The sequence below is a fragment of the Vulpes lagopus genome, chromosome 3 (assembly GCF_018345385.1).
Source record: "Vulpes lagopus strain Blue_001 chromosome 3, ASM1834538v1, whole genome shotgun sequence".
In the NCBI taxonomy this organism is placed as follows: domain Eukaryota; kingdom Metazoa; phylum Chordata; class Mammalia; order Carnivora; family Canidae; genus Vulpes; species Vulpes lagopus.
This window is the reverse complement of record NC_054826.1, coordinates 86194975-86220279: the sequence shown is the minus strand read 5'-3', so window position 1 is coordinate 86220279 and position 25305 is coordinate 86194975. Positions and strand designations below refer to the sequence as shown.

General features: G+C 36.6%; 1 protein-coding gene across 7 annotated transcripts in view; it reads right to left on the bottom strand.

Moving 5' to 3' along the window:
* Positions 1-25305, bottom strand: part of RYR2 (ryanodine receptor 2) — a 726974-nt gene that overhangs the window by 161091 nt on the left and 540578 nt on the right. For all 7 annotated transcript variants that reach the window (XM_041747478.1, XM_041747480.1, XM_041747481.1 and 4 more), the window contains 12 exons: positions 24018-24150; positions 23706-23809; positions 19630-19765; positions 18690-18876; positions 16931-17036; positions 14784-14904; positions 9490-9659; positions 8099-8319; positions 6733-6823; positions 4581-4721; positions 3404-3567; positions 1151-1229 (listed from right to left, as the gene is read on the bottom strand). In XM_041747478.1, coding sequence (XP_041603412.1) covers positions 1151-1229; positions 3404-3567; positions 4581-4721; positions 6733-6823; positions 8099-8319; positions 9490-9659; positions 14784-14904; positions 16931-17036; positions 18690-18876; positions 19630-19765; positions 23706-23809; positions 24018-24150 — 1653 coding nt within the window. The remainder of the gene's footprint in view (positions 1-1150; positions 1230-3403; positions 3568-4580; positions 4722-6732; positions 6824-8098; positions 8320-9489; positions 9660-14783; positions 14905-16930; positions 17037-18689; positions 18877-19629; positions 19766-23705; positions 23810-24017; positions 24151-25305) is intronic.

Below are 25305 nucleotides of genomic sequence, written 5' to 3'. Positions count from 1 at the left end.
CCTGTGATGTTTGACTTTCACTTCAGCAACAGCACGTGCTTATCATAGATTCCTGTGCCCTCAGCTCAATTTCTCTGACAAATCTTCACAGCCATCATCTCTCAGTTTAACCAGGCTCAACATTATGCTGAGCCACAAGCTTTCATTTAGGGAATTTCATGGTATGTAGGACATGTGTTACTTAGCTCATTTCCTTGCATGTTTTTTTTGACAATACAAACAGGTCATCTTGCCACGTGATTTATTTTTAGTGACCTACAGATCTACTTAGTAAGACATACAACAGAAGAATGGAAGATGTAAACAATCACTAAATTCCAATTAACAATTTTCATGGTTTTATCTAATATAAAATTATATATAAAGTCAAACTTTCTTTAAAAGATTTCTGACCCAGGGCACCTGGGTGGCTCAGTCAGTTAAGTGTCTGTCTTCAGCTCAGGTCATGATCCCAAGATCCTGGGGTCAAGCCTCACATTGGGCTCCCTGCTCAGCGGAAAGTCTATCTCTCTCTTTCCCCCATCCCCCTTCCTGCTCATGCTTGTGTGCTCTCTCTCTGAAATAAATACATAAAATCCTTAAAAGAAAAAAATTCTGACCCAGAATCACCTTTTTTTCCCTACAGCCCCTGGTGATTATTACTTTGTATTCTCACAAACAATATGTGTTTAAAAACTATATTTATAATTTAATAGAATTTTTGTTCCTAAAACTGTGGTTCTTATGAACAAATATTCTTTTTTTTAAGATTTTATTTATTTGAGAGAGAGTGTAAGTGCGCAAGTGGAGGGAGGAGCAGAGGGAGAGAATCCTTAAGCAGACTCCTCTCACTAAGCACAGAGCCAGACTGACAGCTCCATCCCAAGACCCTGAGATTGTGACCTGAGCTGAAAACAAGATTTGGACCCTCAATCGAGCCACCCAGGTACCCCCTTATGACAAATATCCCTATTTCCATGTGTATTACACATGTGTTAATGGCACAGCTAACTAAATACTACATCGGCAAATCGTAATTAAATGTTCTTTCCTAATCTAGACACAGCTTTCACTTTAAAGTAGAAAACCGTCATGGTCAGATATATTTGAGCAGTGACCAATCATCAGGTACACTCAGTACAGAATTAGAATGTGATACTCTGACTTTTACCTTGTCCATTGACCATTTGTCATGAGAATGTTCCGCATATTTGTTAATGAAGTATTCCAACTTCTCAGGAATTGTTATACTATGAGAAAAATAAAGAAAAAAAGCTTGGTTTTTATAGGACTTATAAGAAATCATACCAATAATTTTCTCACAGATTATGATTGCTTAAATCCCACTTGATGCATAACTGTTAAAAAGTTATCTTAATAAGGTATTACTTTTCCACAGCATAGGAGCAATATAAAAGTCAAGCCATTAATGTTCTATCTTCTCATATTATATTAATTCATACTTTATATATAATATGAATTTAAAAATTAAAATATATTCAAAGATGAGGACAATAATAAAAAAAAAAAAAGGTTAGGCCTGAATTAAGATACAGTTAGACTCAATGAACTTAAAGACATACTTCTCTTCCATAATCATTCTTTGAAGTAATTCTCCCTTTTTGACTTAAGTCTCATCTGCAACAACTATAAGTGGGTAGATGGCTGAAATCTGGTTACATTTTTTTAAAATGTACTAAAATTTTAAATTAATGTCATATGACTAGTGATGTGTTAGTGATTTTAAATTTCACAATCCACGTATAACATTCTGTTATTAATATGGGCCATAATGAAAAGTAATCTACTCATGCCTTGTGATCTTGATAATATTTATTTTTGATTCCTTTCATATTTCATTAATATCTGATCTCTTGAACAGATTTTGAGTGTATGCAAGTAATGACCAAATCTAATGGTAAATATGGGACTTGGGAATGGTAAATACATCGATGAGTGGAAAATTAAATACATACATATAATTCCATTCATTCATGCATATAACTTATTAAACACAATTAACATTGAGAAGTGAATTCTAAATAAAACCTAGCATAATGAGATGGTTTACTTTCCTTTTTCAACAATGTTATCAATCAGTGATTGAACTACAGGACACAAACATACTTAAAAAACAATATGTAAAAATCACAAAGATGTAGAAGTGATTGATATCACTAGGAAACCTAATCTGGTAAGAATTCCCCAAAGAGGCAAGCCTAGGTAAATGAATATACATGCCCCAAAATTGTTAATTAATTAGATTTAATTAATAAACACCAAGACCATGATATGTTCTGATGTTATTTGAAAATCCTAGATTATATTGTATGTTAGCAAACCACAAACTTACCCATGTAGGAACTGAACATGTGATATTTTGATTTACTTACATTGGAAGAGATACAAAGGAGCAATCACATAAGCCAAATACTGGGGGGTAGAGTCTTTTCTCACAGGACTGTCATCAAATACCAAACATGCAAATTTAAGGCATTATCAAACTAATGGCATAGCACTTGGGTTGAAATTTTGATCTGTTATGGAAGTTAAACCAGCTGAGGGGCCACCCACAAGCCTAAAAGTTGAACTCCCAAGCAAATTCAGATGCTGTGCATGGTAGCTACCAAGCAACTACCCTGCTAACTACTGATCTTGTGAAGTCCCCATGGAACCAATAAGGGAATGTAGCATGAAGAGTCAGCTTTCCTCCCAAATGGGAAACCATGGTCCTACTCAAAGAAAGCAACAACAAAAATGCTGAGACTCCTAAACACCTGAAGTTCTGAGACATCCCACTTGTAAAACAATTTCCACAAGTAAGTACGAGTAAGAAGTTTTATAATGTTAAGTAACATTTTATCTGTGGCTGAGGTGGTCACACTGCATTCTAACTGCATGCTAAAGTTTCCACAAATATTCTCACTTGATATTCCCTGGCATCTTGTGTTATGCTTTATGATGCTGAACATCAGTCACTACCCCTAGGCTTTGCTGAGATGTAGTGATGGTGGACTGCCTCCCGGAGGATCACAGGAACAGCTTTGCCCTGCACGCTGGTATCACTCTCAGTCAAAGATGATACACAGACATTGTTGCAATTATTAATAAATATGTAGGGTAGATTTTCAACTAAAAATATAGCTGATATATTTTCTTGATTCTCATTATTGTAAATATTATGTGGTTACGTACAGAGAATCTGGGTTATGTTGAGTATCCTAGAAGATACATCTTATCTACTTCTGATAATTGTATCATCATTAGTACTACTATCATTTCGTCAAGTAAAGGGACCCCTATCAAAAGGATACCAATTCAAAGGGGGCATGGATTAGAGAAAGTTCACTTTAGTACCTTATTCAATTTCAGACTTCACACATCATTTACAATAAAAATCTGCTGCAATAGAAAGAGTCCATACTTTGAGGTATCAACAGGTTGTGGGTTAAAGTTCCCTTCAGAATCCATTGATGACTGTTTTTCCATCATACTGACATAATTTGACTCCATGTAGTCTGGAGGCAAAGCTCCCGCAACTGCACTCAGGCAAGGCAGTGCCAGTTTGAAAAGTTCTTGCTCATATTTCTGGGAAAAGAATGAAGAACCAAACAAATAAACAAAACAAAACAAAAAATCTGTATTACTATTGAGCAAAAGTTGTCAAAATGATTATTGTGGCTGGCAAGATGTTTAAAGAAAAACTCAGAGTTACCCTAGGCTAACTTAAAACTGCCTTGCAGATTGTTTCTCTAGCAAATGGAACATACAGACTGAAATCCCATCAAATAGGAGACAGGCTGAAGTCAGATTTACTGCAGTTGCCCCTTAAGAAGAATAAAATCTTTGCTTCTCTAGAAGTTTCTCTCCAATATTTTATGAAATAAACCTGAATATTCTAAATGTATAACAGGTCTTTAGAACATAAACATAATTTCAGTCAGTGGATAGCATAATTATAGAATATTGCTATACCATATTACAAAGACTATACTTGAAAAATACATAAAGGAATATTTTACGGAGTAAGAAATTTTAACTGATCTGTATGATATCACAAAGGTATGAAAATGAAATTCTAAACCGATAAAGAAATTCTGGGAATATGCACAATCAAAATTCTGGGAAGAGGTATTTATATATTAATTATATAAGTGATTACATTTGTATTTATAGATTTTTTTAAATAAAAAAAATTATTCAAAAAATCTCACTTTAAACGTTTAGTTTTAAATTAATGTTGTAAATCCTTCTAAAACTGCCTTCTAGATATTATTTTAAGACTCTCAGTTTACCAAAGATAATTCAGTGACAAAAAGCCTCAAGATGTAGCTTCCTTCCACCTGCCATCATGGATGAACTTAACTCTATTACATAGCACACTTCTGGATATCCTGCTCCAGGTGTCTAATATTGTCTATCTGGAAATTCACATGGATTTTGACTAATATTTTAAGCAGAAGTATTCTACAAATTTGTTAGACATTTGAAAAAGGAAAAAGAACTATTTAAGTCTTAATGAATAAAAATAATATTCCACTAGTGATATTTATGGCTTTTAAATGATTTTATCACACAAAGTCCACAAAATCTTAAATCACCTTTTGAGATAGGGCGTCAAAAATGCCCCAAAACAACTTTCTCGATAAATGAAGCTCTTCTTCTGAGGCAGCTCCGAAGTTCCCCCACCCTCCAGGCAGGCAGTAATATTTCCAGCATCTTTCATAATGATTTGTCAGCAGCTATGTAAGAAAACAATTACAAAGGCAATGAGTGAAAGATACCTTTTAGATTTTTCCCACTTCCTCCCATTTGACATTCAAGTGCCATGTAATAAGGTTAGCTGAAACAAATCTGCTCAATCCCCTATGAATTCCTCTGGAGAATATTATTACCTTATATATCATGCCACTTTAAAATTTAACACTGATCACAGCATGAGGAACCAATGCCCAATGTAACACAGAAGTCCATCTTCAACAGCATTCTTTATGAGGTTGTTTGGTTATTGATGTCTCCCTGAGTCCTATGTTAGATGCTACTCAGTTTTATGAATCATGACCCCGGAATATGCACATCTGCACTTAATGCAAGGATTGACGTCAAGGTGACCTAGAAGCACAGATAAGTATCTCTAGGATACGGCACCTGAAATGTAAATTCTAGGGGAAATCTACATCTGAATATTTTTGCTTCCTTTTTGCCAATCCTTAATTACCACACATTTTTTGCTCCAGAACTTAAATCTCTACTTAAGCTTCCCAAACTACTGCATTTCAGTCATTTCTTTACCTATCTTTCTTTGATCGTTACAGGTTCAATGTGTTTGTGTTGCTTCTTAAATTTTCATCTATGTACATTTTGTTTGTTTAGGACTAAACCATAAGTTTAAAGACAAGGATAGAATCTTCCAATTATTCAGTAAGCTCTTTTGTGGTTCATTTTTGATCTATAAACTAATAAGTATTCACAACTACTTGCTGAATTAATAAAATGATTTTTATGAATCAACTATAAATTTTTGGACTCTTTTTTCCATAACTAAGGAGGAAAATAGAGTGAAAAGAATTGTTGTTATTAAAACAACTTATATCTCTACTAGTGAAATACTTCTAGTTTGGTCTCCTCCTCAATTATAAAACACAAACACACACACACACACACACACACACACACACACTATTTAGAAATCTCAAATGATGAAATATTGAGATCTAATGTGTTTGGATTAACTTGGAAATATCTACAACATAAATGAATTTATTATATAAAGTAATGCTATCTCTTTTTTCAGATACCTTCCAGCTCATTTGTATGAAGAAGATTTTGTATGGCAAGGCCTCTCCTAGAAAACATGTAAAAATGGGATTTTCGGCAAGGATATCATTTATTTTGCATCGTATATTAATTTATCTAAATTTATTAAACCAAAATGAATTTTCAGGGAGAAAGACTGTATTTGCTAAATATCTAGGGATGCTTAGAGTAACAGCAGCTGAAAAAATTGACAATTTATATCCCAAAGTTCTTTTTTCCATGGATGACCATGAGGAACAATGAGGCTTACAAGATGATAGTGCAGAGGGGTTCCCCATAAAATAGTCTATTACATACCTATGACTTCCACTCACAGACCACACTAGTAGATGTATTAGGACACATCAAATATTCAAATCCTAAGTCTGGATTGAGATATTAGATGACAGAAAAATATTCTCAAGACAGTAAGACAGCATGAGACCCAACCATTCATGAATAGAATAATGAAGCTGGGCAGAGAAAATATTAGTGATTCTTCTATACCTGGTGACAAACTGTAACTGCATAGACAGGGAGGTTATCTTTGAACCCTATGATGTAACATTTGGAAACTGTCATGTGATTACCAACTTAGAAAACATTGTTTTGAAAGCCTGCTCTTTATCCTTTGAGATTACTAACATTTCAGGCCACATCTACTACATGTTTTCCAACCGTAAGAATACCTTGGCTCATGTTTTCCCTGTTTCCCATTTTCTCCATTGATTTCCATTTCCATTCACCTACAGAAACTCAAATCTTAGCACTTATATGAGATTTTATATTATTGTGATGTACACATTTCTCAAATTTATAAGCCCATTTTCAGTAAGTGAAAGAAACCTTCCAGCATTGAAAATCAAGTATGGCATTTCTAAGAGCTGTATATATTCTAAGAGAAGAAAAGTCAGAGGACCCAGTAATCAAATAACTACAGACATTTCTTATACTTACCTTAAGGGGCATCTTTGCATGTTCATTTAATAATGGAACATCAAATACTAATCTTCGGAGTAAGTGCTGCATCATAGAAGGTCTCAATTGGCTGGGGGAACAAAATTTTAATAATGAAGGGAAATGTCTTTAAGGAAATAGTTCATTAGACTGAATTATCTACTCTGAGAACCTATACCTACACTTCTCTTCTGATGGTGATAATTAGGTACCCCCTATCCAAAGGTTAATCCACCACTACACAATTGTATAAAAGATTACCTTTCCAACCCATCTCTATCCCCTAGATCTGAGGACCACTCCTTATTTGTTACAGATGTTCCTCTTTTCCCCTTCACTTCTCAGCCACTCACAATGGCAGACCCCACGGTTTCCTGAGACCCTTGCTCCAGTAATTATAGTATGTGCTTCTTCCTTCACTCCACTGGCTGAGAAGGGTCTCCAGTGACTAAATTAGAAGCAAAAACAATGTTATATCTTTAAACAGGAGGGAGGAATAAAAAGTCTGAGACGGAAACTTTGCCAGAGGAGGAAGGAAAAGAAAACTAGCACACAGTGAACATCTATTGTCAGGTCATCTTGAATGCTTCATTCGTTTAATATGTAGATAAATTCTGTGAGATAGTTATTTTGGTTCCATTTTACAGAATTTTAGGATCAAAAGAGTTAGAGACATAACCCTCTAATTTTTCAACTTCTTCAGTCCCATGTGGCTTCTATATCCCACATATATCGCTATGAGTGAAAACATTCCTTCACCAGTGCTCTGCCAGGCCACATACCTTCACTGGCTCTCGCAATTAAAGGGAGCCATTACCCCTACCGGGAGCTTGACACTGTCACTTTAGCTGTCAGAACTCCAGTGGGAGAAAGTATGTTCTGGCTTTCAGAGTAAGACATCTGAATACTTCTGCCTATAGGAAGTGGTTTTCCAGGATGGAGAAATAGCCTTCATGATTGACATTCACAAGTAATGCTCTAATAGTACACTGCATCATTTTTTATATTTAGTAAGTCTCTTTTTTTCATTTCTCTTCTAGAAAAGGAGTTAAAATAATCACACATAGTGTGAAAAAAGGGAGAATCTACTAATCTTACATGAAAGTGGCCAGGGACTCCCCACACAGTTATCCTACCCGCCAAAATCCAGAAGAGTACAACTGGTCCATCAGTCTATCCAATGACCGAATACCCTAAAGAAGCCAGGAGGAACACTCCTGGGCTCCAACCTACGGTACAAAGGACTATCTAAAATGAATTAATTTTTTGGTACAGAAATTTTTTTCCAAAATTCGTAACAATTTGTCAAGGGCCATATAGTAAATTCTCTTTCTTAAAGAAGAAGCAGCTTTAGTTTCCCACTTACCCACAAATAGAGAGTAAACAAACTTCTATGGAATCCCGCTGAGCTTTGGTAAGAGAGCAGCCCTTAGAAAGTCTGTACACAGTGTGAAGTAATGAGTCAATGAGGGAAGCGTGGTGCTCTGTGCCAGCAAAAAGAGGGGCACATCTTGTTAACAAAGGCAACACAGCTGTGCAAAGGTACCGATTGAGGGCCAGGGCCATATCTGTAGCACTCAAAGCAGCCTAAAAAGGAATTGTGAAAGTAGAAAGTAATTCGCATTTGGCAGTATAGACAACTCTCAAAGTCGACATGGAATTTCATTCTCTAGAAAATGACAAAATATGAAAAAGAAAGATGTACTCCTCAGTTATATCTTTAAATGTGGGTCATATGATTTTTTACCACTAGAAGCAATCAACTTACAATTGCTCACAATCAACTTACAATTGCTCACAAACAGATAAAAATGAAGTGATAGCTATAGTGATATCTCTGTCTCAAGAACCCCCCCAGGCTCACATTCTGTAATAAGAATTCAATGGTAGGATGGACGTGAGATGATAACGCTAATGATACCCAAGAATGTGAGTTACATATATGTATATTTTAGCTCATGTCCATCAGAATCAATAGCCAAAGGCTGACTGTTTTATTATGTTATCAACTATCTCTTTTAGGTTCAGAATTTCATGTGAATACACCCAACAAAGAAAAAAAGAAATTTCAGTGTATTTTAATGATTCTCTTCTCCTAACTTTCACAAAAGAGCTATTATCAACTCAAGAACTGATTTCCTCTGGAATCAAAAAGACCCATCTAGAGATAAAAAGGCAGTATTATAACTACTGAAATAACATTTAGAGTTTCAGCTTGTTCCACAATGCTTCGAGCAGTAAAATATTTACACCAGTAATGACAGATTCTTGATGTGGGCCACTGCCAGAAGATATTTCAGCCTTATATGTGCTTTAAAAATAAAGACACTAGGATGATATATCTGTGCTCTAAAAATAAAGACACTAGGATGATATTATTAGTACAACTCAACAAGGTCTATCAAACCTTCTGAACACTGTACATGCTTTCATTGAGAAGCATAATTGTTTAGGCCAATTTGGAGGTTAAAAGGAACCACTGTGACCTCCCAAATTAGGGTTATATAAACCAATTGCATTCCATAGTAGCCGATCAGAATCCTTATCTTACTCCTGAGGTTGTAAGTTTTCTCCACTATTCAGGGAATTCCTTAAGACTTAGTGTATTTTATTTTGTGTACTCAGTGCCTGCCTAAAAATAGGTACTCAATAAACATCCAGTGACAATAAATAAATGATTAATATATCTATGGAGAATATCATAAGTCAGAGAATGAAGAGCCAAAAGCTGACGATGTCAATTGTTCAAGTCATTACCGTATCTAAAGAAGCAGCAGCCCGGAGATCTGGCAGAAAGCCAACCTCAAGAAGATGGAGGAGGAAATCTTGAACCTCAATCCCATAGACCCTGTCAAGGAACAAAACCATGGCTGCCTTGTGATCTGGGCAAAACCCCGCAGACATGTCAGGCTCCACCACATTCCCATCTAAAAGAGAGAAGGTGACATGTTGTTAATGGACAGATGACAAATGGCTTCTCTCTAACCTTCTCAAGGTTTAAGTCAAGTTATCTGTTAAATGGTTTTTGTCCTTCTACTACCCACAAGCAAGTGCTGGGAATTGGCTGAGGAATTATGACAGTGCAATTTTAATTCAAGGTCATTTGAACTGTGATTTGGGCATCCACTTGCTAACCACATGTATGATCAAAGACTTGGCATTATGCTAGATAATGAGAAGGAAACAAAAAGGCATCCAAAATCAATATTGTGAAACTAGCAGTAAACCCTATAAGAAGTCAACCTATAAAGTTTTCATTCTTTTCAAAAATGAGAGCCTCTTTTAAACACTAATGAAACTCACATACTCCCATGTGATGGAGTTCGTGGTTCATTTACATATTTATGGCTTAGACAACTACAAAATGATGAAACAACTCTATGAATCAGTTGGACTTTCAAATGAAATGTTTCATTAATCATAATGGCATTGGGCAGGCCGGGTGGCTCAGCGGTTTAGCACCGCCTTCAGCCCAGGGCCTGATCCTGGAGACTTGGGATCAAGTCCTACGTCCGGCTCCCTGCATGAAGCCTGCTTCTCCCTCTGCCTCTCTCTCTCTGTCTCTCATGAATAAATAAATAAAATCTTTTAAAAAATCATAATGGCATTTAACAACATTTAAAACATATTTGAGCCATATTATTTTTTTTCTATTAATAGTCAATATTTGATGCCTATATAGATGAGTGAATTTTTTCCTAGAATTGCATAGATCCACAGGTTGAAAACCACTGATACAAGGAATTTATGGATTATGTACCAATTTAAAATATTGGAGGGCAGATTTTTTCCTCTTTGACTATGTGATAATTATGTCAAATAACATAGTGCTACTGATAACACATGGTAAGAGTCTAAAATACTATCACAGAATCTTTAATATTGATCCAATGTTGAAGAAAGAGGGCCATGGAAAGAGGATATATGACCACAATCATCCTGAAAAAAAAGTCACAACTTTTTTGTTTTCGTTCACAATTAAGAAGTGAATTTCACATCTGACTTGTGAAAATAAACAAGTAACAATATTTTAAGAGAATTATATTAAAGGCTAATACCAAATAGATTCCATTTGTTATTAAATTATAATAATATCAAGTATATCTACTACTCTTCTTCCTATAATTAAAATAAAGAGAATAATAGCTCTTATTTGTGCTGTTTTCAGGCACTATGCTAGGAATATTAAAGAGATGATATCCTATACTTTTCAAAAGCACATTGTGAGGTTGGTTTTCTTAACTACATTTAACAGATGACAACTGACCATCAGGGAAGTTAAGTAACACTCTCAGGGTTGTACACCTAGTAATTGGCAAAGTTAGATTTAAACCAAGGAAAATCATATTTTAAACCCAAACAAAGCTGATTTAAGCCTTAATATTAAATCAGTAGGCTCTACTTTTTAATCAAAAATCTACTTAAAATTCCAGTTTAATTCTACTAAAAATCACAGTATTAGGGAATTTAAATTTGAAAGATTCTATTATTTTAATATACAGTTGTGCCAGAAGCACCTGGGTGGCTCAGTCAGTTAAGAGTCTGGCTTTGCTCAGGTCATGATCCCAGGGGGTCCTGGGACTGAGCCCTGTGTCTACTCCCTGCTCAGCAGGGAGTCTGTTCTCTCTGCCCTGCCCCCTGCAACTTGTGCTCTTGCTCACTCTCTCTCTCTCAAGTGAATAAATTTTAAAAAATCTTTTAAAAAAATATATAGTCATGCCTAAGGAAACAGAAAGCAACCCATTGGTCCTAATATAAAATTTGTGTTTTAAACAGTCATTCAAGCAGATATTTGCTTTAAGGAACGTTACAGTTCCATATACCTGGGACTCAAGATTCATCAATTTGCTACAGCTACTATTTTATCTGTGCACTATCTCCTCCAACAGACGAGACAAAAAAGCTGAGGAACTGCCTCCTGTCAGACTCCTGGTTTTTGGACTGGAAGGAGGAGGGCCAGGTGCACTGGCCTTACCCTGTGGTACCTGCAATATTCATCTGCCTGCAGTTACCATCTCAGATAGTCTGTCCAAACCTGCAGGGGCCAAGTGTGGCAGGAACAGAACACTGACCTACCTTTGAGACTGTGTGCTGGCCCCTCGAGTTTTATGCACCCCTCTCACTTTCATTATTATTCTGGGTCACACTATAGTTCTAAAATAAGTATGATAAAAGATTTTGAGAAAGGCCTCAGCTATCACTAAGGGAGAAAGGGGCAAACTTCACATACAAAATATAGCACATACAGTAACAATTATTACTGATAACTGGTAATGTTTAAAGAACCCACTGACTTGTCACTGGAACATACACAAAATTATCGATTTAAGTTTTAAAGTTAATTTTAATGCACGTCACAGCAAAATAAAAACATACAATTTTCTGTCTCCATTTTCCATAAAAGGAAAGTGGTAAAAGAAAAGTATAGAAATTGAGTAATAACCAATGGACTGGGTTTTTAAAAATTAACCTTCATTGTTATTCATTGTGATAGTTCACATATATACAAATCCTTTAAATCCCAAGGTAGACAAGATAGTGCATATTCATGAAGAAAAACATCACAAACTAATATGATTATAGCACTAGTAAGTGAAAGAGGGAAGAAATCAACTTGAAAAATCTTGAAGGCTGGTAAAGGCAGATAATTGGAATTAGGAGACATACAGAGACTTTGGGGCAATTCTCAATGAGACATCTGGATTCTCTTATCACCCATGCTCTTTGTTCTTCATTATTACTAATTTTACCTTAAAATGTAGTGCTTCTTAATTTCCTAATCTGTATATCACTGGTATAATTCTTATCTTTTTCCTGACAGTGTCAAATTTGTGGCTCAGAACGTAGGGAAAAGAAAAGACATGTTACTTAAGTAAATCAACGGCACACAAGATGATCTTCGTGTATGCACACTAGAAGAAGAAAATGCTCAAGGGGGGGAAGGCAAAAAGCCATGGGACAGTTTTCCAGTTTCAGCTGTCTCTAAAATCATAATGAAGGTCCCACTACTATGGCTGTTTATGTCACCTGGAAGATTCGGGTTTTGAGCTGGGCACGTATGAAACGTTACTTCCTCATGATCAGAGGAAGCGTAAGTCAGCTTCAATTAGACAGTGGTCTCTTCACTTTAGACTTCAGGTAATAACAGCTAATCCTCTCTGGGGCATGACTGATGCAAGACAATGATTATGACATGCATCTTCTACCTAACTGAATTTTCTTCTAAAATTAGAAGTTTATATAAAAATGTTAGAGAAACACTATCCCATAAACTATTGAAAACTGAACAAAACTGAAGCCAGAAAAAGGAACACTAAAGTATAATTTATAATCTATCCTTTGGGTGTCTTAAATCTTTTTTTCTTTTTTTAAAAAGATGTTATTTATTTATTTATTCATGAGAGACCAGAGACACAGAGACACAGACAGAGGGAGAAATGGGCTCCTTGCAGGGAGCCTGATGCAAGACTCAATCCCAGGACCCCGCGATCACGACCTGAGCTGAAGGCTCAATCACTGAGCCACCCAGGTGCTCCTTTTTTTCTATGGGAGGCAGAGAGTGAACCACCAACAGGGACTGGGCCTCATACCTACACCATTTTCCATTTCTGCTGCAGCTTGGGGTGCTGCAGGGGATGGTGTGGGTGTAAACCCAGACTTCCTGCCACCCCAACAGTACAGCATCTGCACTTCACTCAGTGCTGCCTGAGCCCTCCCTCCTTTGCCAAGGCAAGGTGAGGATGCTACAGTTGCTGGGCACTCATGTGGTGAACAGGTTATGGCTTTATTTTCCATGCTTTTGAGTAAATAATAAAAACTAATCATGGTACCTGAGTGGCTCAGTTGGTTAAATGTCCGACTCTTAAAAAAAAAAAAAAAAGTCCAACTCTTGGTTTCATCTCAGGTCATATCTCAGGGTTGTGGGATTAAGCCCTGTGTTGGATTCCAGGGTCAGTGTGGAGTCTGTTTGGGATTCTCTCTCTCTCTCTCTCCTTCTGGCCCTCCTCCCCACTATCTCTCTCTCTCTCAAATAAATAAAATCTTGAAAAAGAAATAAATAAAAAAAAAAAAACTAATCACAAGCAGTTGCTAAACTAAAATAACATATTTATAAAAGGACAATAAATATTTCATCAAAATGATAAAAGTATGTATTTTTAAAATTTTCTCCTTACTGTTGAAAAGATCATTTCTTTCAACACACCAGGAATATTTTAATCTTGAAGTCAAAAGCTATGATAATTTTTTTAGGAAAAAAAGCATCATAAGGAAATGATAATGAAAACTCTCCAGAAGAGTGATTAATGGAATTGTAGTCTGGGGCACCTGGGTGGCTCAGTGGTTGAGCATCTGCCTTTGGCTCAGGTCATGATCCTGGGGTCTTGGGATCAAGTCCTACATTGGTTTCCCCATAGGGAGCCTGCTTCTCCCTCTGCCTCTCTTTGTGTTTCTTATGAATAAATAAATAAAATCTTAAAAAAAATAAAAATAATGCAATCGTAGTCAAGAAAGAGAAGAATGAGGATTAGAAACAGTAGGAAAGAAATTAGATAAATCAGGTGAGGTACGTATTTCCTCTTCTCTAGAAACTGTCAGAAACGGCACGTAAATAAGAATTAAAATCTCATTGAAAACAGCTGTTTAAAAACAATAGGCATAAAAATATTCTATAAAAATAGTAGCTTTTTTCATTTACATAAAACTGTTTCTCAACATTTGTGTAGAAGAATATGGGAATAGAGGTTTTCTTAATTCAATGAAAAAAAATGTACTTTATAGTTGTTTTTCTTTTCTTAAAGAAAACCTAAAAAAAAAAAAAAAAAAAAAAAGAAAACCTAAGCCTTGACGGGATGAGCACTGGGTGTTTTTCTGTATGTTGGTAAATTGAACACCAATAAAAATTAATTAAAAAAAAAAAAAAAGAAAACCTAAGCCCTGTAACTATGCTGCATGACAGGGTAGGGAGGAAATGCTGAATACTGATAATATTATTTAAAACATCATGTCCTCCAACGCCCCACTGAATCACCAAGAATGGAAGCTGGCCTTACCTTTGGCTATTGTTGGCATCTGAAAAGCAATGCTGATTACTCCCACCAAATCTCCCAGGGGAATTAGGGATCTCAAAATTGACCGGATTCTGATGGCTTCCCCCTTACCAGCATGAATCAACTATGGGAAGGAAAATAAAGGAGCATTAGAAAAACTTTATGAAATCAATGTTATAATTCTATTTAGAAAATCTAAAGTATGGGAATCCAAATCTAAAATACTTTTTCTGCTAATTATATGTATAAAGTTAGACTTCTCACAGAAATTGTTGTTTCAGGCTTAAAGACAGATAATTACTTGCCCACCGTTTTACTGACATTATGTATTACAAAGAAAAAATTATCTTTATTTTTTTTTTTTTTGAAAAAATTATCTTTAGACCCAGAATATATAGTAGTATTTGCAACTGATTTAGCTTCTTTCTTGCTTTGGGATGAAAATGTAACTGTATATCCATCTGTATTCCACACAGATTTCTCCCAAGGAAGGGTGTATAATGTGAAGGGAAATGGTGAACAGGAATTCTAATGGATCTTTTGCTGGACAACCAAGTACCTGTGAAGACTGTGAATTTGACCTTTCAAGGCTCTGGAACAGACTGCAGGCTTCCAGAGCCAGGGCAGGTATCTACTTCCTTCCCCACAAGCGGAGAAACACAAGTATACTTTCTCACACATAGGAGGTACTCAACACTAGTTACAGAAGATGAGTAAATTTCAGAAACGCCATGATTACTCACTTATTGAATTACTTCGGGGTTTTTTTCTCCCACTTTAACAGAATAAAAAACTATTTATTAGCTAATTTCTTGTTCTTTCGATCTTCCACTTTAATGGGAAAAAGGATGAATGCTATGAGCATAAAGTTTTTCTGTCTGTAATCACTTCCGGTATACGAATGTTTGATAATTTATTCCCATTTACTAAAATGAAAATCTCATTAGTGGCAAATTAAGCTTTTACCAAAATCAGGCTCTACATTTGCTAACATTCTGACATTTCTCCATGCTGTGATTCCTCTCTGTTCACAATGAAAGGTTATGTCAAGAAAACATGAAGGTATTACCCTACAGTTGTGAGAAAAAGATACCACCGCCCCACACACACACACACAAAAAAGAACACAACACAAAAACACACCAAACCCCCATAGATTCTTTTTTTTTTTTTTTAATTTATGATAGTCACACAGAGAGAGAGAGAGAGGCAGAGACACAGGCAGAGGGAGAAGCAGGCTCCATGCACCGGGAGCCCAATGTGGGATTCGATCCCAGGTCTCCAGGATCGCGCCCTGGGCCAAAGGCAGGCGCCAAACTGCTGCACCACCCAGGGATCCCACCCCCATAGATTCTAAGGGCAGGGAGAAAGACGTGATCTGTAAGCAACGGTCCTGCTGGCTTCTTACGCAGATGGGTTTAGAAGCAGGTTCATCTTCTGCCCCAGCACCACTCACTTGTGTTTCAATCTCTGTATTGTCTCCCATTATCAGGTCGTGAAGCTAATATTATAAGCCCTAACTTGCATTTTTAAAGGGAATATAATAGAATGAAGCAGAATAATGTAGGATAAAATAAAGTAACAAATATCAGAATGGATTAAGAGTAAAAGTAAGTGCTGTTCATGAAGCTTTTAATTTCTTCTTGCTCAAAACATTGTAGAAAACACCAACCCAGAGAGTCTGAAGAGCTGCTTCTTGCCCCATAATGGCCCCTACCCCCACTGTCCCCTCAACCAGTGGCAGGCACATGGCAGCTCCCTCACAGGGAAGAAATACCATACACCAAGACAATGACTCTTAGTAGGAAAGCTAGCTCTCTACGTACACTAAATGAGGAGGGGAAATTTATAGGAAAAATGTGTTCTTTGCTTCTTAAAGTGTGGGGAGGTTATATGAGTTTCAGAGACACACGAGTAACTGGCTATTCTATTAATGAATTGTACTGAAATCTCATTACTAATTTTTATAGCCAAGGTATTTCCAACTAAATAAACACTTGTTCAGGAATTAGACTGCAGCTATTATTTTTAATGGAGCAGAGTGATGATTGGTTTTGGATGCCGTTATCATCTTTGCCAACTGTGGATTTTTTCTCATAGATGGATCAGCCAGGATTGCCACTCTTGGGCCATGTAAGGAAGATACTTACATGCATTTCAGGAGCACAACGTCCCAAAAGGTCAATCAAAGCCGAGTAAAAGGTCATGATGGCATTCCCCATGTGGATAGTGTCATCTTCCTCCTCTTCTGTATCACTTCCGTAGATTTTCCAAGAAACCAAAAGCAAAGAAAACAGGATAATAAAGTGACATTTCAGATGTATTGCATACTTCGTGGAAAAAAGGGACCCCTAACATAGTTCATTCTGCCTCTTCTGCTACTTTTCATCTCTTTGATTAATCTGTACTTTGATAGTTTTAAGAGAAAAATGAGTTTAAAGACCAGACACCAAGAACATATTTGTGGGATGTGTGATATTCAGATTCCTTCAAAAGGGGAAGAAGGGGATTACTAATGTGATGGATTCTGCTTATTTCTTGAGGCAGCCAACCTTTGCTTTAACAAAGAAAAATAACTAATGGAAAGACTTGGTAAGCTTAGAGTACTTTTGTAAATACATTTAGAGAAAAGGTGATAAAGATCTGTCCTGTAAGATAACATATGTAAGGCACCCAGGACAGTGCTTTGCCAAGAGCAAGTACTTCACAAATGTGATTATCATTTACTTACCTATCCATTTACCAACCTCTCTACCTCACCCACCCACCTCCAAATAATCCAACATGTCTCCCTCCCCACCTCTGTGAGAAACAGATAGAGATTCCATTATCTTGCTGAGAAGAGGCAAATCTGAGATGGCCTTGGAAGAGCCCATTATTTTTCTTCTTTTGGTAACTCAGCTGGGCTTAGCATTCTGCAGGGTGATTGTGAGGCCTTACTGAAAACACCATCTTGGCATGCAATACTGTTCCTAGGGCCCTTGTGTGCATACTCGCTGCTGTGGTCCTGGGCAAGAGACCTCTTGACACGTTTTCCACTACCTAGAGAAACTAAGGGCCCCCTAGTCCCTGTATAGCTAACTGACAAACATAACAAGCTCTTGGAGGACTCCCAGTCTGAAACGGTCCCAGCCTTGGCATAGACAGATCATCTATGCCCAGTCTATATATGGAAGAATGACGCTGTGCAGAACTGCTCTGCATGGAAATTTGCCTCCAATAAGCCCTATATTCTGTCTTTACCAGTGGTGTTAGCAGTATAGGTATGTGACCTGCCAGTAGGATATTCACCTCCACAGATAAAAACTGAAGGGACATGCCTGGATTGACTTATGTCAATTGCTGTAATCAAGTATTAGTAATGTATACTGTGGGGAAACGTAAGGTCGTTACTGCCTTATCTGGCTGCTCTATTTGCCATAATACCTTAACCAAGCATTTTACTCTTCAGAATGACAAGATCCATATTTCTGGACTTTACTATCATACCAGTTTAGTTAAGTCTCCTAGACCTATGCTAAAGGTCTTATTTTCTTACTACTATCTTGAAAACTCATTCTAGCTAGCTTCCCACTAAACCCTACTACAATTTCAGAGGCTCACCTGCCATCATCTGTAATAACACACTTTGCCATAGCATCCTGGAAAAATTCACAAAATACATTTCATCCTGCCACCTAAACTCTCTGCTAAATTCACACCATTTTCCTTGGTTTCCTCTTTTTTCATTCAACCTATTCTTGCAGCAAATCCCATTCATTCTTCCAAGTCTGATGCATTTGACTTTCAAGGGCAGAAATCATGAGTACCAGAAAATTATACTGCAATTTATGGAATACAAATCATGTTTTGTGAAATTTCAAGTCAAGGAATATAATTTACTCCTAAGAATGTGGATATTTGACCTACAGTGTTTTACTGGATCCACTAGTTGGTGAGGGACCATCTCGAGAAGGATCTTCAGCTATTTTTATGGCTTCCTCCATGGCTGCAAGCAGACCATTCCCACCTTCCCCTCTCAAAGCAGGACCAAAACACTCGGGCCTCCGGATGAGCAACCTCACCACAACATTAGCATTCTCTTCCACACTCTCCCCTAAAATCAAATGAGGAACAGAAATAAACAAACACTGGTGATGTGGACGTTCTGCGCAAATAAATGTTATACTAATTCATTTATATTTAAAGGAAAATAACTAAAACCAAAGAACATAGTTACTAATAAAGCTAAAATTCAATTCAAAGCACTAGCTTTATGTACACAAACACAGTAAGCTCCTTCTTTTGTACTTAAAATTTTCAAAGTAATGAAAAGCATTATAAAGGTATAAAATATTCACTTTTGTTAATTTGTTATAGGAAATGAAGCCATAAGCCTATCTATTATTAGGACCCATTTATAAAGTCTTTAAGAACTTGTAACTGCCTAAAAATTTTAATTTAATAAAGGCAAAGCATCACTATCAAAACAAATATTAGAAATTAAATTATCACTATTAAAAAAGTACTGATTATAAAATATTCCATTTCATGGGCTACCTGAGTGACTCAGTCAGTTAAGCATTGACTCTTGGTTTTGGCTCAGGTCATTATCTCAGGGTTGTGAAATTGAGCCCCATGTCAGCTCCTACTTCAGTGTGGAATCTGCTTGGGATTCTCCCTCCCCCTCCATCTGCCCCTCCCCATGCTCTCTCTCTCTCAAATAAATGAATCTTTAAAAATTATAAATTCTATTTCCTTACTAATATTTACTTCTTTCATGAAAATGCTGGAATATATCATTTTGTAGGTATCTATCTTTATACAGTTTTAATCATGACCAAAAAAGATCCCAAGCAACCAGTCCTACCATTACAGAAGACAGCAAATCTGAGAAAGTCAAGATATCTCTCTCCTTCAACTGGATTCCATCCAATGTCTGGATAACCCTTAGACACCAGCATCTGGCAGCTCTGCAGTCCACACCCAGCCAAATATCGAACTACCTACAAACAAGATGATAAGCAAAAGTTATCTGGTGGGTGAGAAGTCAGTAGATGCTAACACTTGTAGTGTTAAACTTGTAGTGATAAAGGATACACTCAAAGGATGGTTTAAAATACATGTGGTTTTGTGAGTTCTTTTTTTTTTTTTTTTTTTTTTTTTTGCGAGTTCTTTTTAATCTCCTAACAATCCATAGGAACTCCCTGTATTAAAACCTTAGAGTTAAGAAATATTTACAAATCATAACAAAGTGCTATCAAAATAAAAATATTCATGAATCAACTCTATGAAAGAAAAATATTCCTAAGTTTTATATCATTTAATTTTAAGTTTTTATCTATAAATGTCATGATACTTGGATGCCTGGCTGGCTTGATCTCAGGGTCATGAGACTGAGCCCCACCGTGGGGGTAGACCTTATATACAAACAAAAACAAAACACACAATATAAACATCATGCTATTTCATAAACTTCAAAAATGTCTAAAGACTTCTGACCAGTGTAAAACCTTAATCCACCTGAGATATTGAAAGACCCACCTGAGAAATAGTGATTATTTTAGAAAGGTGAATTTACTTTCAAAATAATATTATCAATTTAATGGGGAGGAGTGTGTATTTGACAAAAAACCTACAGAAACAGAGAAAACTAAGCTGAAATTCAAATATCTTTGGGTTCAAGTCTTTCCTGCATTACTTACTAGATCATTTTGAGCCAGGATTCCACTGTCTACAAATTGGGGATAGTATTAACAACCTTTCAGTATCATTGAATGTAACACGTTAAATTTTCTGCTTATCTTTGCCTTTTAAATTATTGTTTTTATATGAATGTTGATCCTTTACAATATTTCATAACTGATCCACTTTTAAAAGAAATTCCTAAACTATTATCAATGGTAGTAGATTGTCAGTCAAGCACTTTATCAATCGAGTTACACACAGCTCAAGCTAAACTGCTTGAAAAAGAAATAAGTAATATAGCTAAAAATATTTGTACCAATTTTATCTAAGTATAACTTATGTACAATAATCTCATCTATTTAAAGTATAAATTCAGGGTGCCTGGTGATGCAGCCGGTTGAGCATTTGATGCTTGATTTCGACTGAGGTCATGATCCTAAGGTTGTGAGACTGAGCCCCACAAAGAGCTCTGTGCTAAGTGTGGAGCCTGCTTAAGATTTTCTCTTTCTCCATTTCCCTCTGCCCCCCAACCCCACTTGTGCATGCACATGTGCACTCTCTCTCTCTAAAAAACAAACAAAAAAAAGTATAAATTCAGTGAGCTTTGAGAGATTTATACTTTTGTAAAACACAGCATAATCAAGATGCAGAACATTTCCATCACTCTTCAGGCCCCATCCATCCCTCCCTACATGTGAAAACCTTAACAATCTGCATTGTATCACTAAAAATTCACTTGTGTGTTCTAGAACATTTATACATGCAATCATCCAATATGCATCTTTCCATGCCTGGCTTCTTTCACTCAGAATAATGATTCTGAGATTCATTTAAATTGTAGCCCAGGGGATCCCTGGGTGGCTCAGCGGTTTGGCACCTGCCTTTGGCCCAGGGTGTGATCCTGAAGTCCTGGGATCAAGTCCTGCATCAGGCTCCTAGCATGGAGCCTGCTTCTCCCTCTGCCTGTATCTCTGCCTCTCTCTCTCTCTCTCTCTCTCTCTCTCTCTCTCTCTCATAAATAAATAAAATCTAAAATAATAATAATAATAAAAAAATAAATTGTAGCCCATGTCAATCTTCTTTCCTTCTTACTGCGTAATAACAGCATTCCACAGCACATGGAAATAGCCCACATTTCCTTATTCATTCATCAGTTGGTAGACGTTTGAATGGTCTTCAGTTTTTGGCTAAGATGAATTAATGGTATTAACTACATTCACATACACGTCTGTGTGGACACACACTCCAGTTTCGATTGAGTACCTACAAGCAGGAAGGCTAGGCATATGTTTATGATAGGTCTATATTTTGTTAAGAACTTACTTGTTAAGAATTTGTTAAGTTAGGGATACTTCCATGGCTCAGTGAGTCAAGCATCCAACTCTTGATCTCAGCTCAGGTTGTGATCTCAGGGTTGTGAGATCAAGCCCTGCATCAAGCTCCACACTGAGCATGGAATCTGCTTAAGAGTCTCTCTCTCTTCTCCCCTCTACCGCTCCCCCACCTCCATCTCCCTCCTCTCTCTCCCTCCACCATAAAAAGAATTTAAGTTAATTTTTTAAGAAACTGCCAACCTGCTTTTGCAAACTGACTCCACCATTTTTCATCTTATCAGTAAAAGATGAGGGTTTTAGTTGCTCCATGTCCACCAAAATGTTTGGCATCATCAACTTTCTAAATATTAGCCGTGTTTCAGTGTGTAGATAAAAAGATTTTAAAATATATATGAGATAAAATGGTCCTGAGGTTAGTCAGATGTAAAGCTTTGTGATCTGTGACCAGGAAGTCAGAAGGATTTAGGGAAGAGTTCACTTTTTCATGCCTTCAACAGTTGTGCATTGATTATCTGTCCAAAGCCAATGCTGTTTCAAAGAGTAGGACAAAGTAGTAAACAATGGGAAAAAAAACATGCCCTGGACACCCTGGCCATATGTGATGGTGGGGAGTTGATTTTTAAAAATAATCAAATATATAGCTTTTAGTAAAACATATTTGCTTTAAAATATAAACATAATTCATATTATAAATATTTAAACCATACTTACAGAAATGTAAGCAATATGAAAATGTGTGTTTCGGGCAGTCCAGGTGGCTCAGTGGTTTAGCACCGCCTTCAGCCCAGGGCCTCATCCTAGAGACCCGGAATCGAGTACTGTGTCGGGCTCCCAGCATGGAGCGTGCTTCTCCCTCTGCCTGTGTCTCTGCCTCTCTCTCTCTCTCTCTCTCTCTCTCTCCCTTTCTCTCTGTCTCTCATTAATAAACAAATAAAATCCTTTAAAAAAGAAAATGTGTGTTTCTGTCTATAATATACAAATGTATCTTTTCTACTGTTGAAAATGAAGCAGCAAAGAAGACAAGAAAAGAGAGAAAAGGCTTCAATTTTACGGGACATGGACAGTAAAAGCTCACAAAAAGATGACTTGGATCAATGACTAGAAGGATGTCAGGAAAAGAGTCATGAAGACATCTGGCAGAAGAATATTACAGATGGAAAGAACAGCAAGCACAAAGTCCCCAAGGCAGGAGCACACCTGGCAAGTTCCCGGAATAGCAAGTGCGGACCAGTGTGGCTGGAACAAATAGACAAGAGCAGGAGAATTACGGAAAAGGAGATGGATATGTGAAATCAGATGGGGTAAAATCTACTGCAATGCCTTTCACTTTTACTGGAAGGGAAATGGGAAATCTCTGGAAGAGCAGTGGACACAAGATTAATATGATTCTTTTAAGATGTTCCTTCTGGCTGCTCAGAGGGGAGCCAGGGAAGGATCTGGAAGATGACTTAGAATGCCATCATAACAACATCATAGGGGAAATGTTCTATGTTTCAGCAAACATGTGTCTGTTCCTCAAGTGCCAGTTAGAGGGCAGGGTCTTGATATGTCAGTGATGCCTTGCACTGGAATCTATGTCTGCATGACACCAAATGTGCTTTGAGATGTTAAAACCACCTTTGAATAAACTGCAACTGTATGACTAAAGCAAAAGTAACAACAAATATCATGAAAGGACCAAAACCCCCAAGAATACAGATAGAAAAGTTGATTCCCTTTCCAGAGAAAAATGTATGTGATCTCAAATTTCTTGCTCTTTGTAATTTACAATTATACGTTCTATGTAATATATGTAACATGTTAATAATATACTATACATCATAATTACATCAATAAAATTATAAATGTTATAGTTATACTTCAATAATCTTGAGAAACAACTATATACAAGCATAACTCACACAAGCACAAGGATATTGCTTACCTTTTCCAGATCTGGCTCACGCAGAGCTAAGGCCAGCTCATTATTATCCATCACTGAGGCAGCTGCTACGTCCAGCGGTGTCGAACCTCTCATAGCTGGTGAGGCTGTTAATTCAAAGGACAATGAGACACAACCTGGATTGTGTTACAACTGTAAATTCCATATAAAAACATACACTGTCCCTTAAAACTTTCCTTTCTAAATACAACACAAACTGCAAGAATATAAAATTAGTTTGCATTAAAGTTTAATATTTAAATGTAGTATGCCCTTTTATCTTAAAGATTAAATAAAAGCCATACATTTACTTACCAAGACCAACACTGCTGTTCTCCAATAAATAGCTGAGATGATCGAACATAGCTTTTTGATTCTGCCTACTTATACGACAGAAGTAACAGAGGAAACGGCAACAGTTGGCCACCATCTTAGGAAAAGTGATTTCCTACGTAAAGAGCAAATGGTCTTCAGAAAATTGAGTTCAGAAGTTGAGGTCCAATCACATTGTCCATCCATGTGGGCCCCTGTCTGTCAAGTTTCAGATACTAAAGACCTTCAAATATCTAGATTTCAACTCACCTAGTCCTTGAGCCACTGAAAATCAAGTTGGCACTAATTTAGAAATCTCATTACCATCAACGGGGATCTAGAACTAATCTACAGCCTTAAATCTATAAGCAGCTTAAACCTGATTTAGAAATAAGGTAGACTCATTTGTGATTTCCAACTAACACTATTAGCTTTGCTTCCCTGGGAGAGTATTTAGTCTAATTGATTCAGTTCTGTAAAACTGGAATAAAATGGATACAAATACTTGCTTTAGGTAAGAGAGGCAAAGTTCAATGAGATCTTTTGTGAACAATACCCAGTTTACTACTTGGAACCACGTTAGGGTGTTCCTATCATAAGTGTTGCTATTTTTAAGATTCCAGGATTCGCACCTTCCCTGATTGGTACATGACTTAATGCTATGATAAGGACATCCTGACCAGAAGGCCTGCATGCCAGATGCCATCAAATACACCTCCTTTGAGCATCTAATCTTGTTTTACTATGCCCCAGATGATCCTTCAAGTCCCTCCTTAACAGAGTATTTTGTACATATCTGTCCAACTGGTAGACTGAACATGAGAAATATGCTCTTCAATATTTTGAAAAATAATCTTAAAATTTCAAAAAATAGTGAAATACCTTTTGCAAATCATAGATCACAAAATTATATGGATTCATATGAAATTGTTATATTACTCTATTCACTTCATTTTGAAGAACTTTAACTTTGAATCACTTAAAAAATTCACTTTATAGTCTTACAACAAATACTCCAGAGCATCATCTTCAAATTTTGGCCTGGATCAGGAATTTAGTGGAACCAACCGAACTGCCATCTCAATTGAGGGCAATGTCTGGGTCTGAAGAACATATTTAGGTTTTGGACTTTCCAATTCTCAGTCTATAAAGTTAGCTTTGTTTGGTTTGGTTTGGTTTTTGCAAAAGGTGCTCTTTCAAATACAGTCCTCCTAATAATACTAAGGAGGATTAAGAAATGAGCAGTACATGTATTCCTCCAGGAGTCCCATTCTTTGACAGTTTAATAATA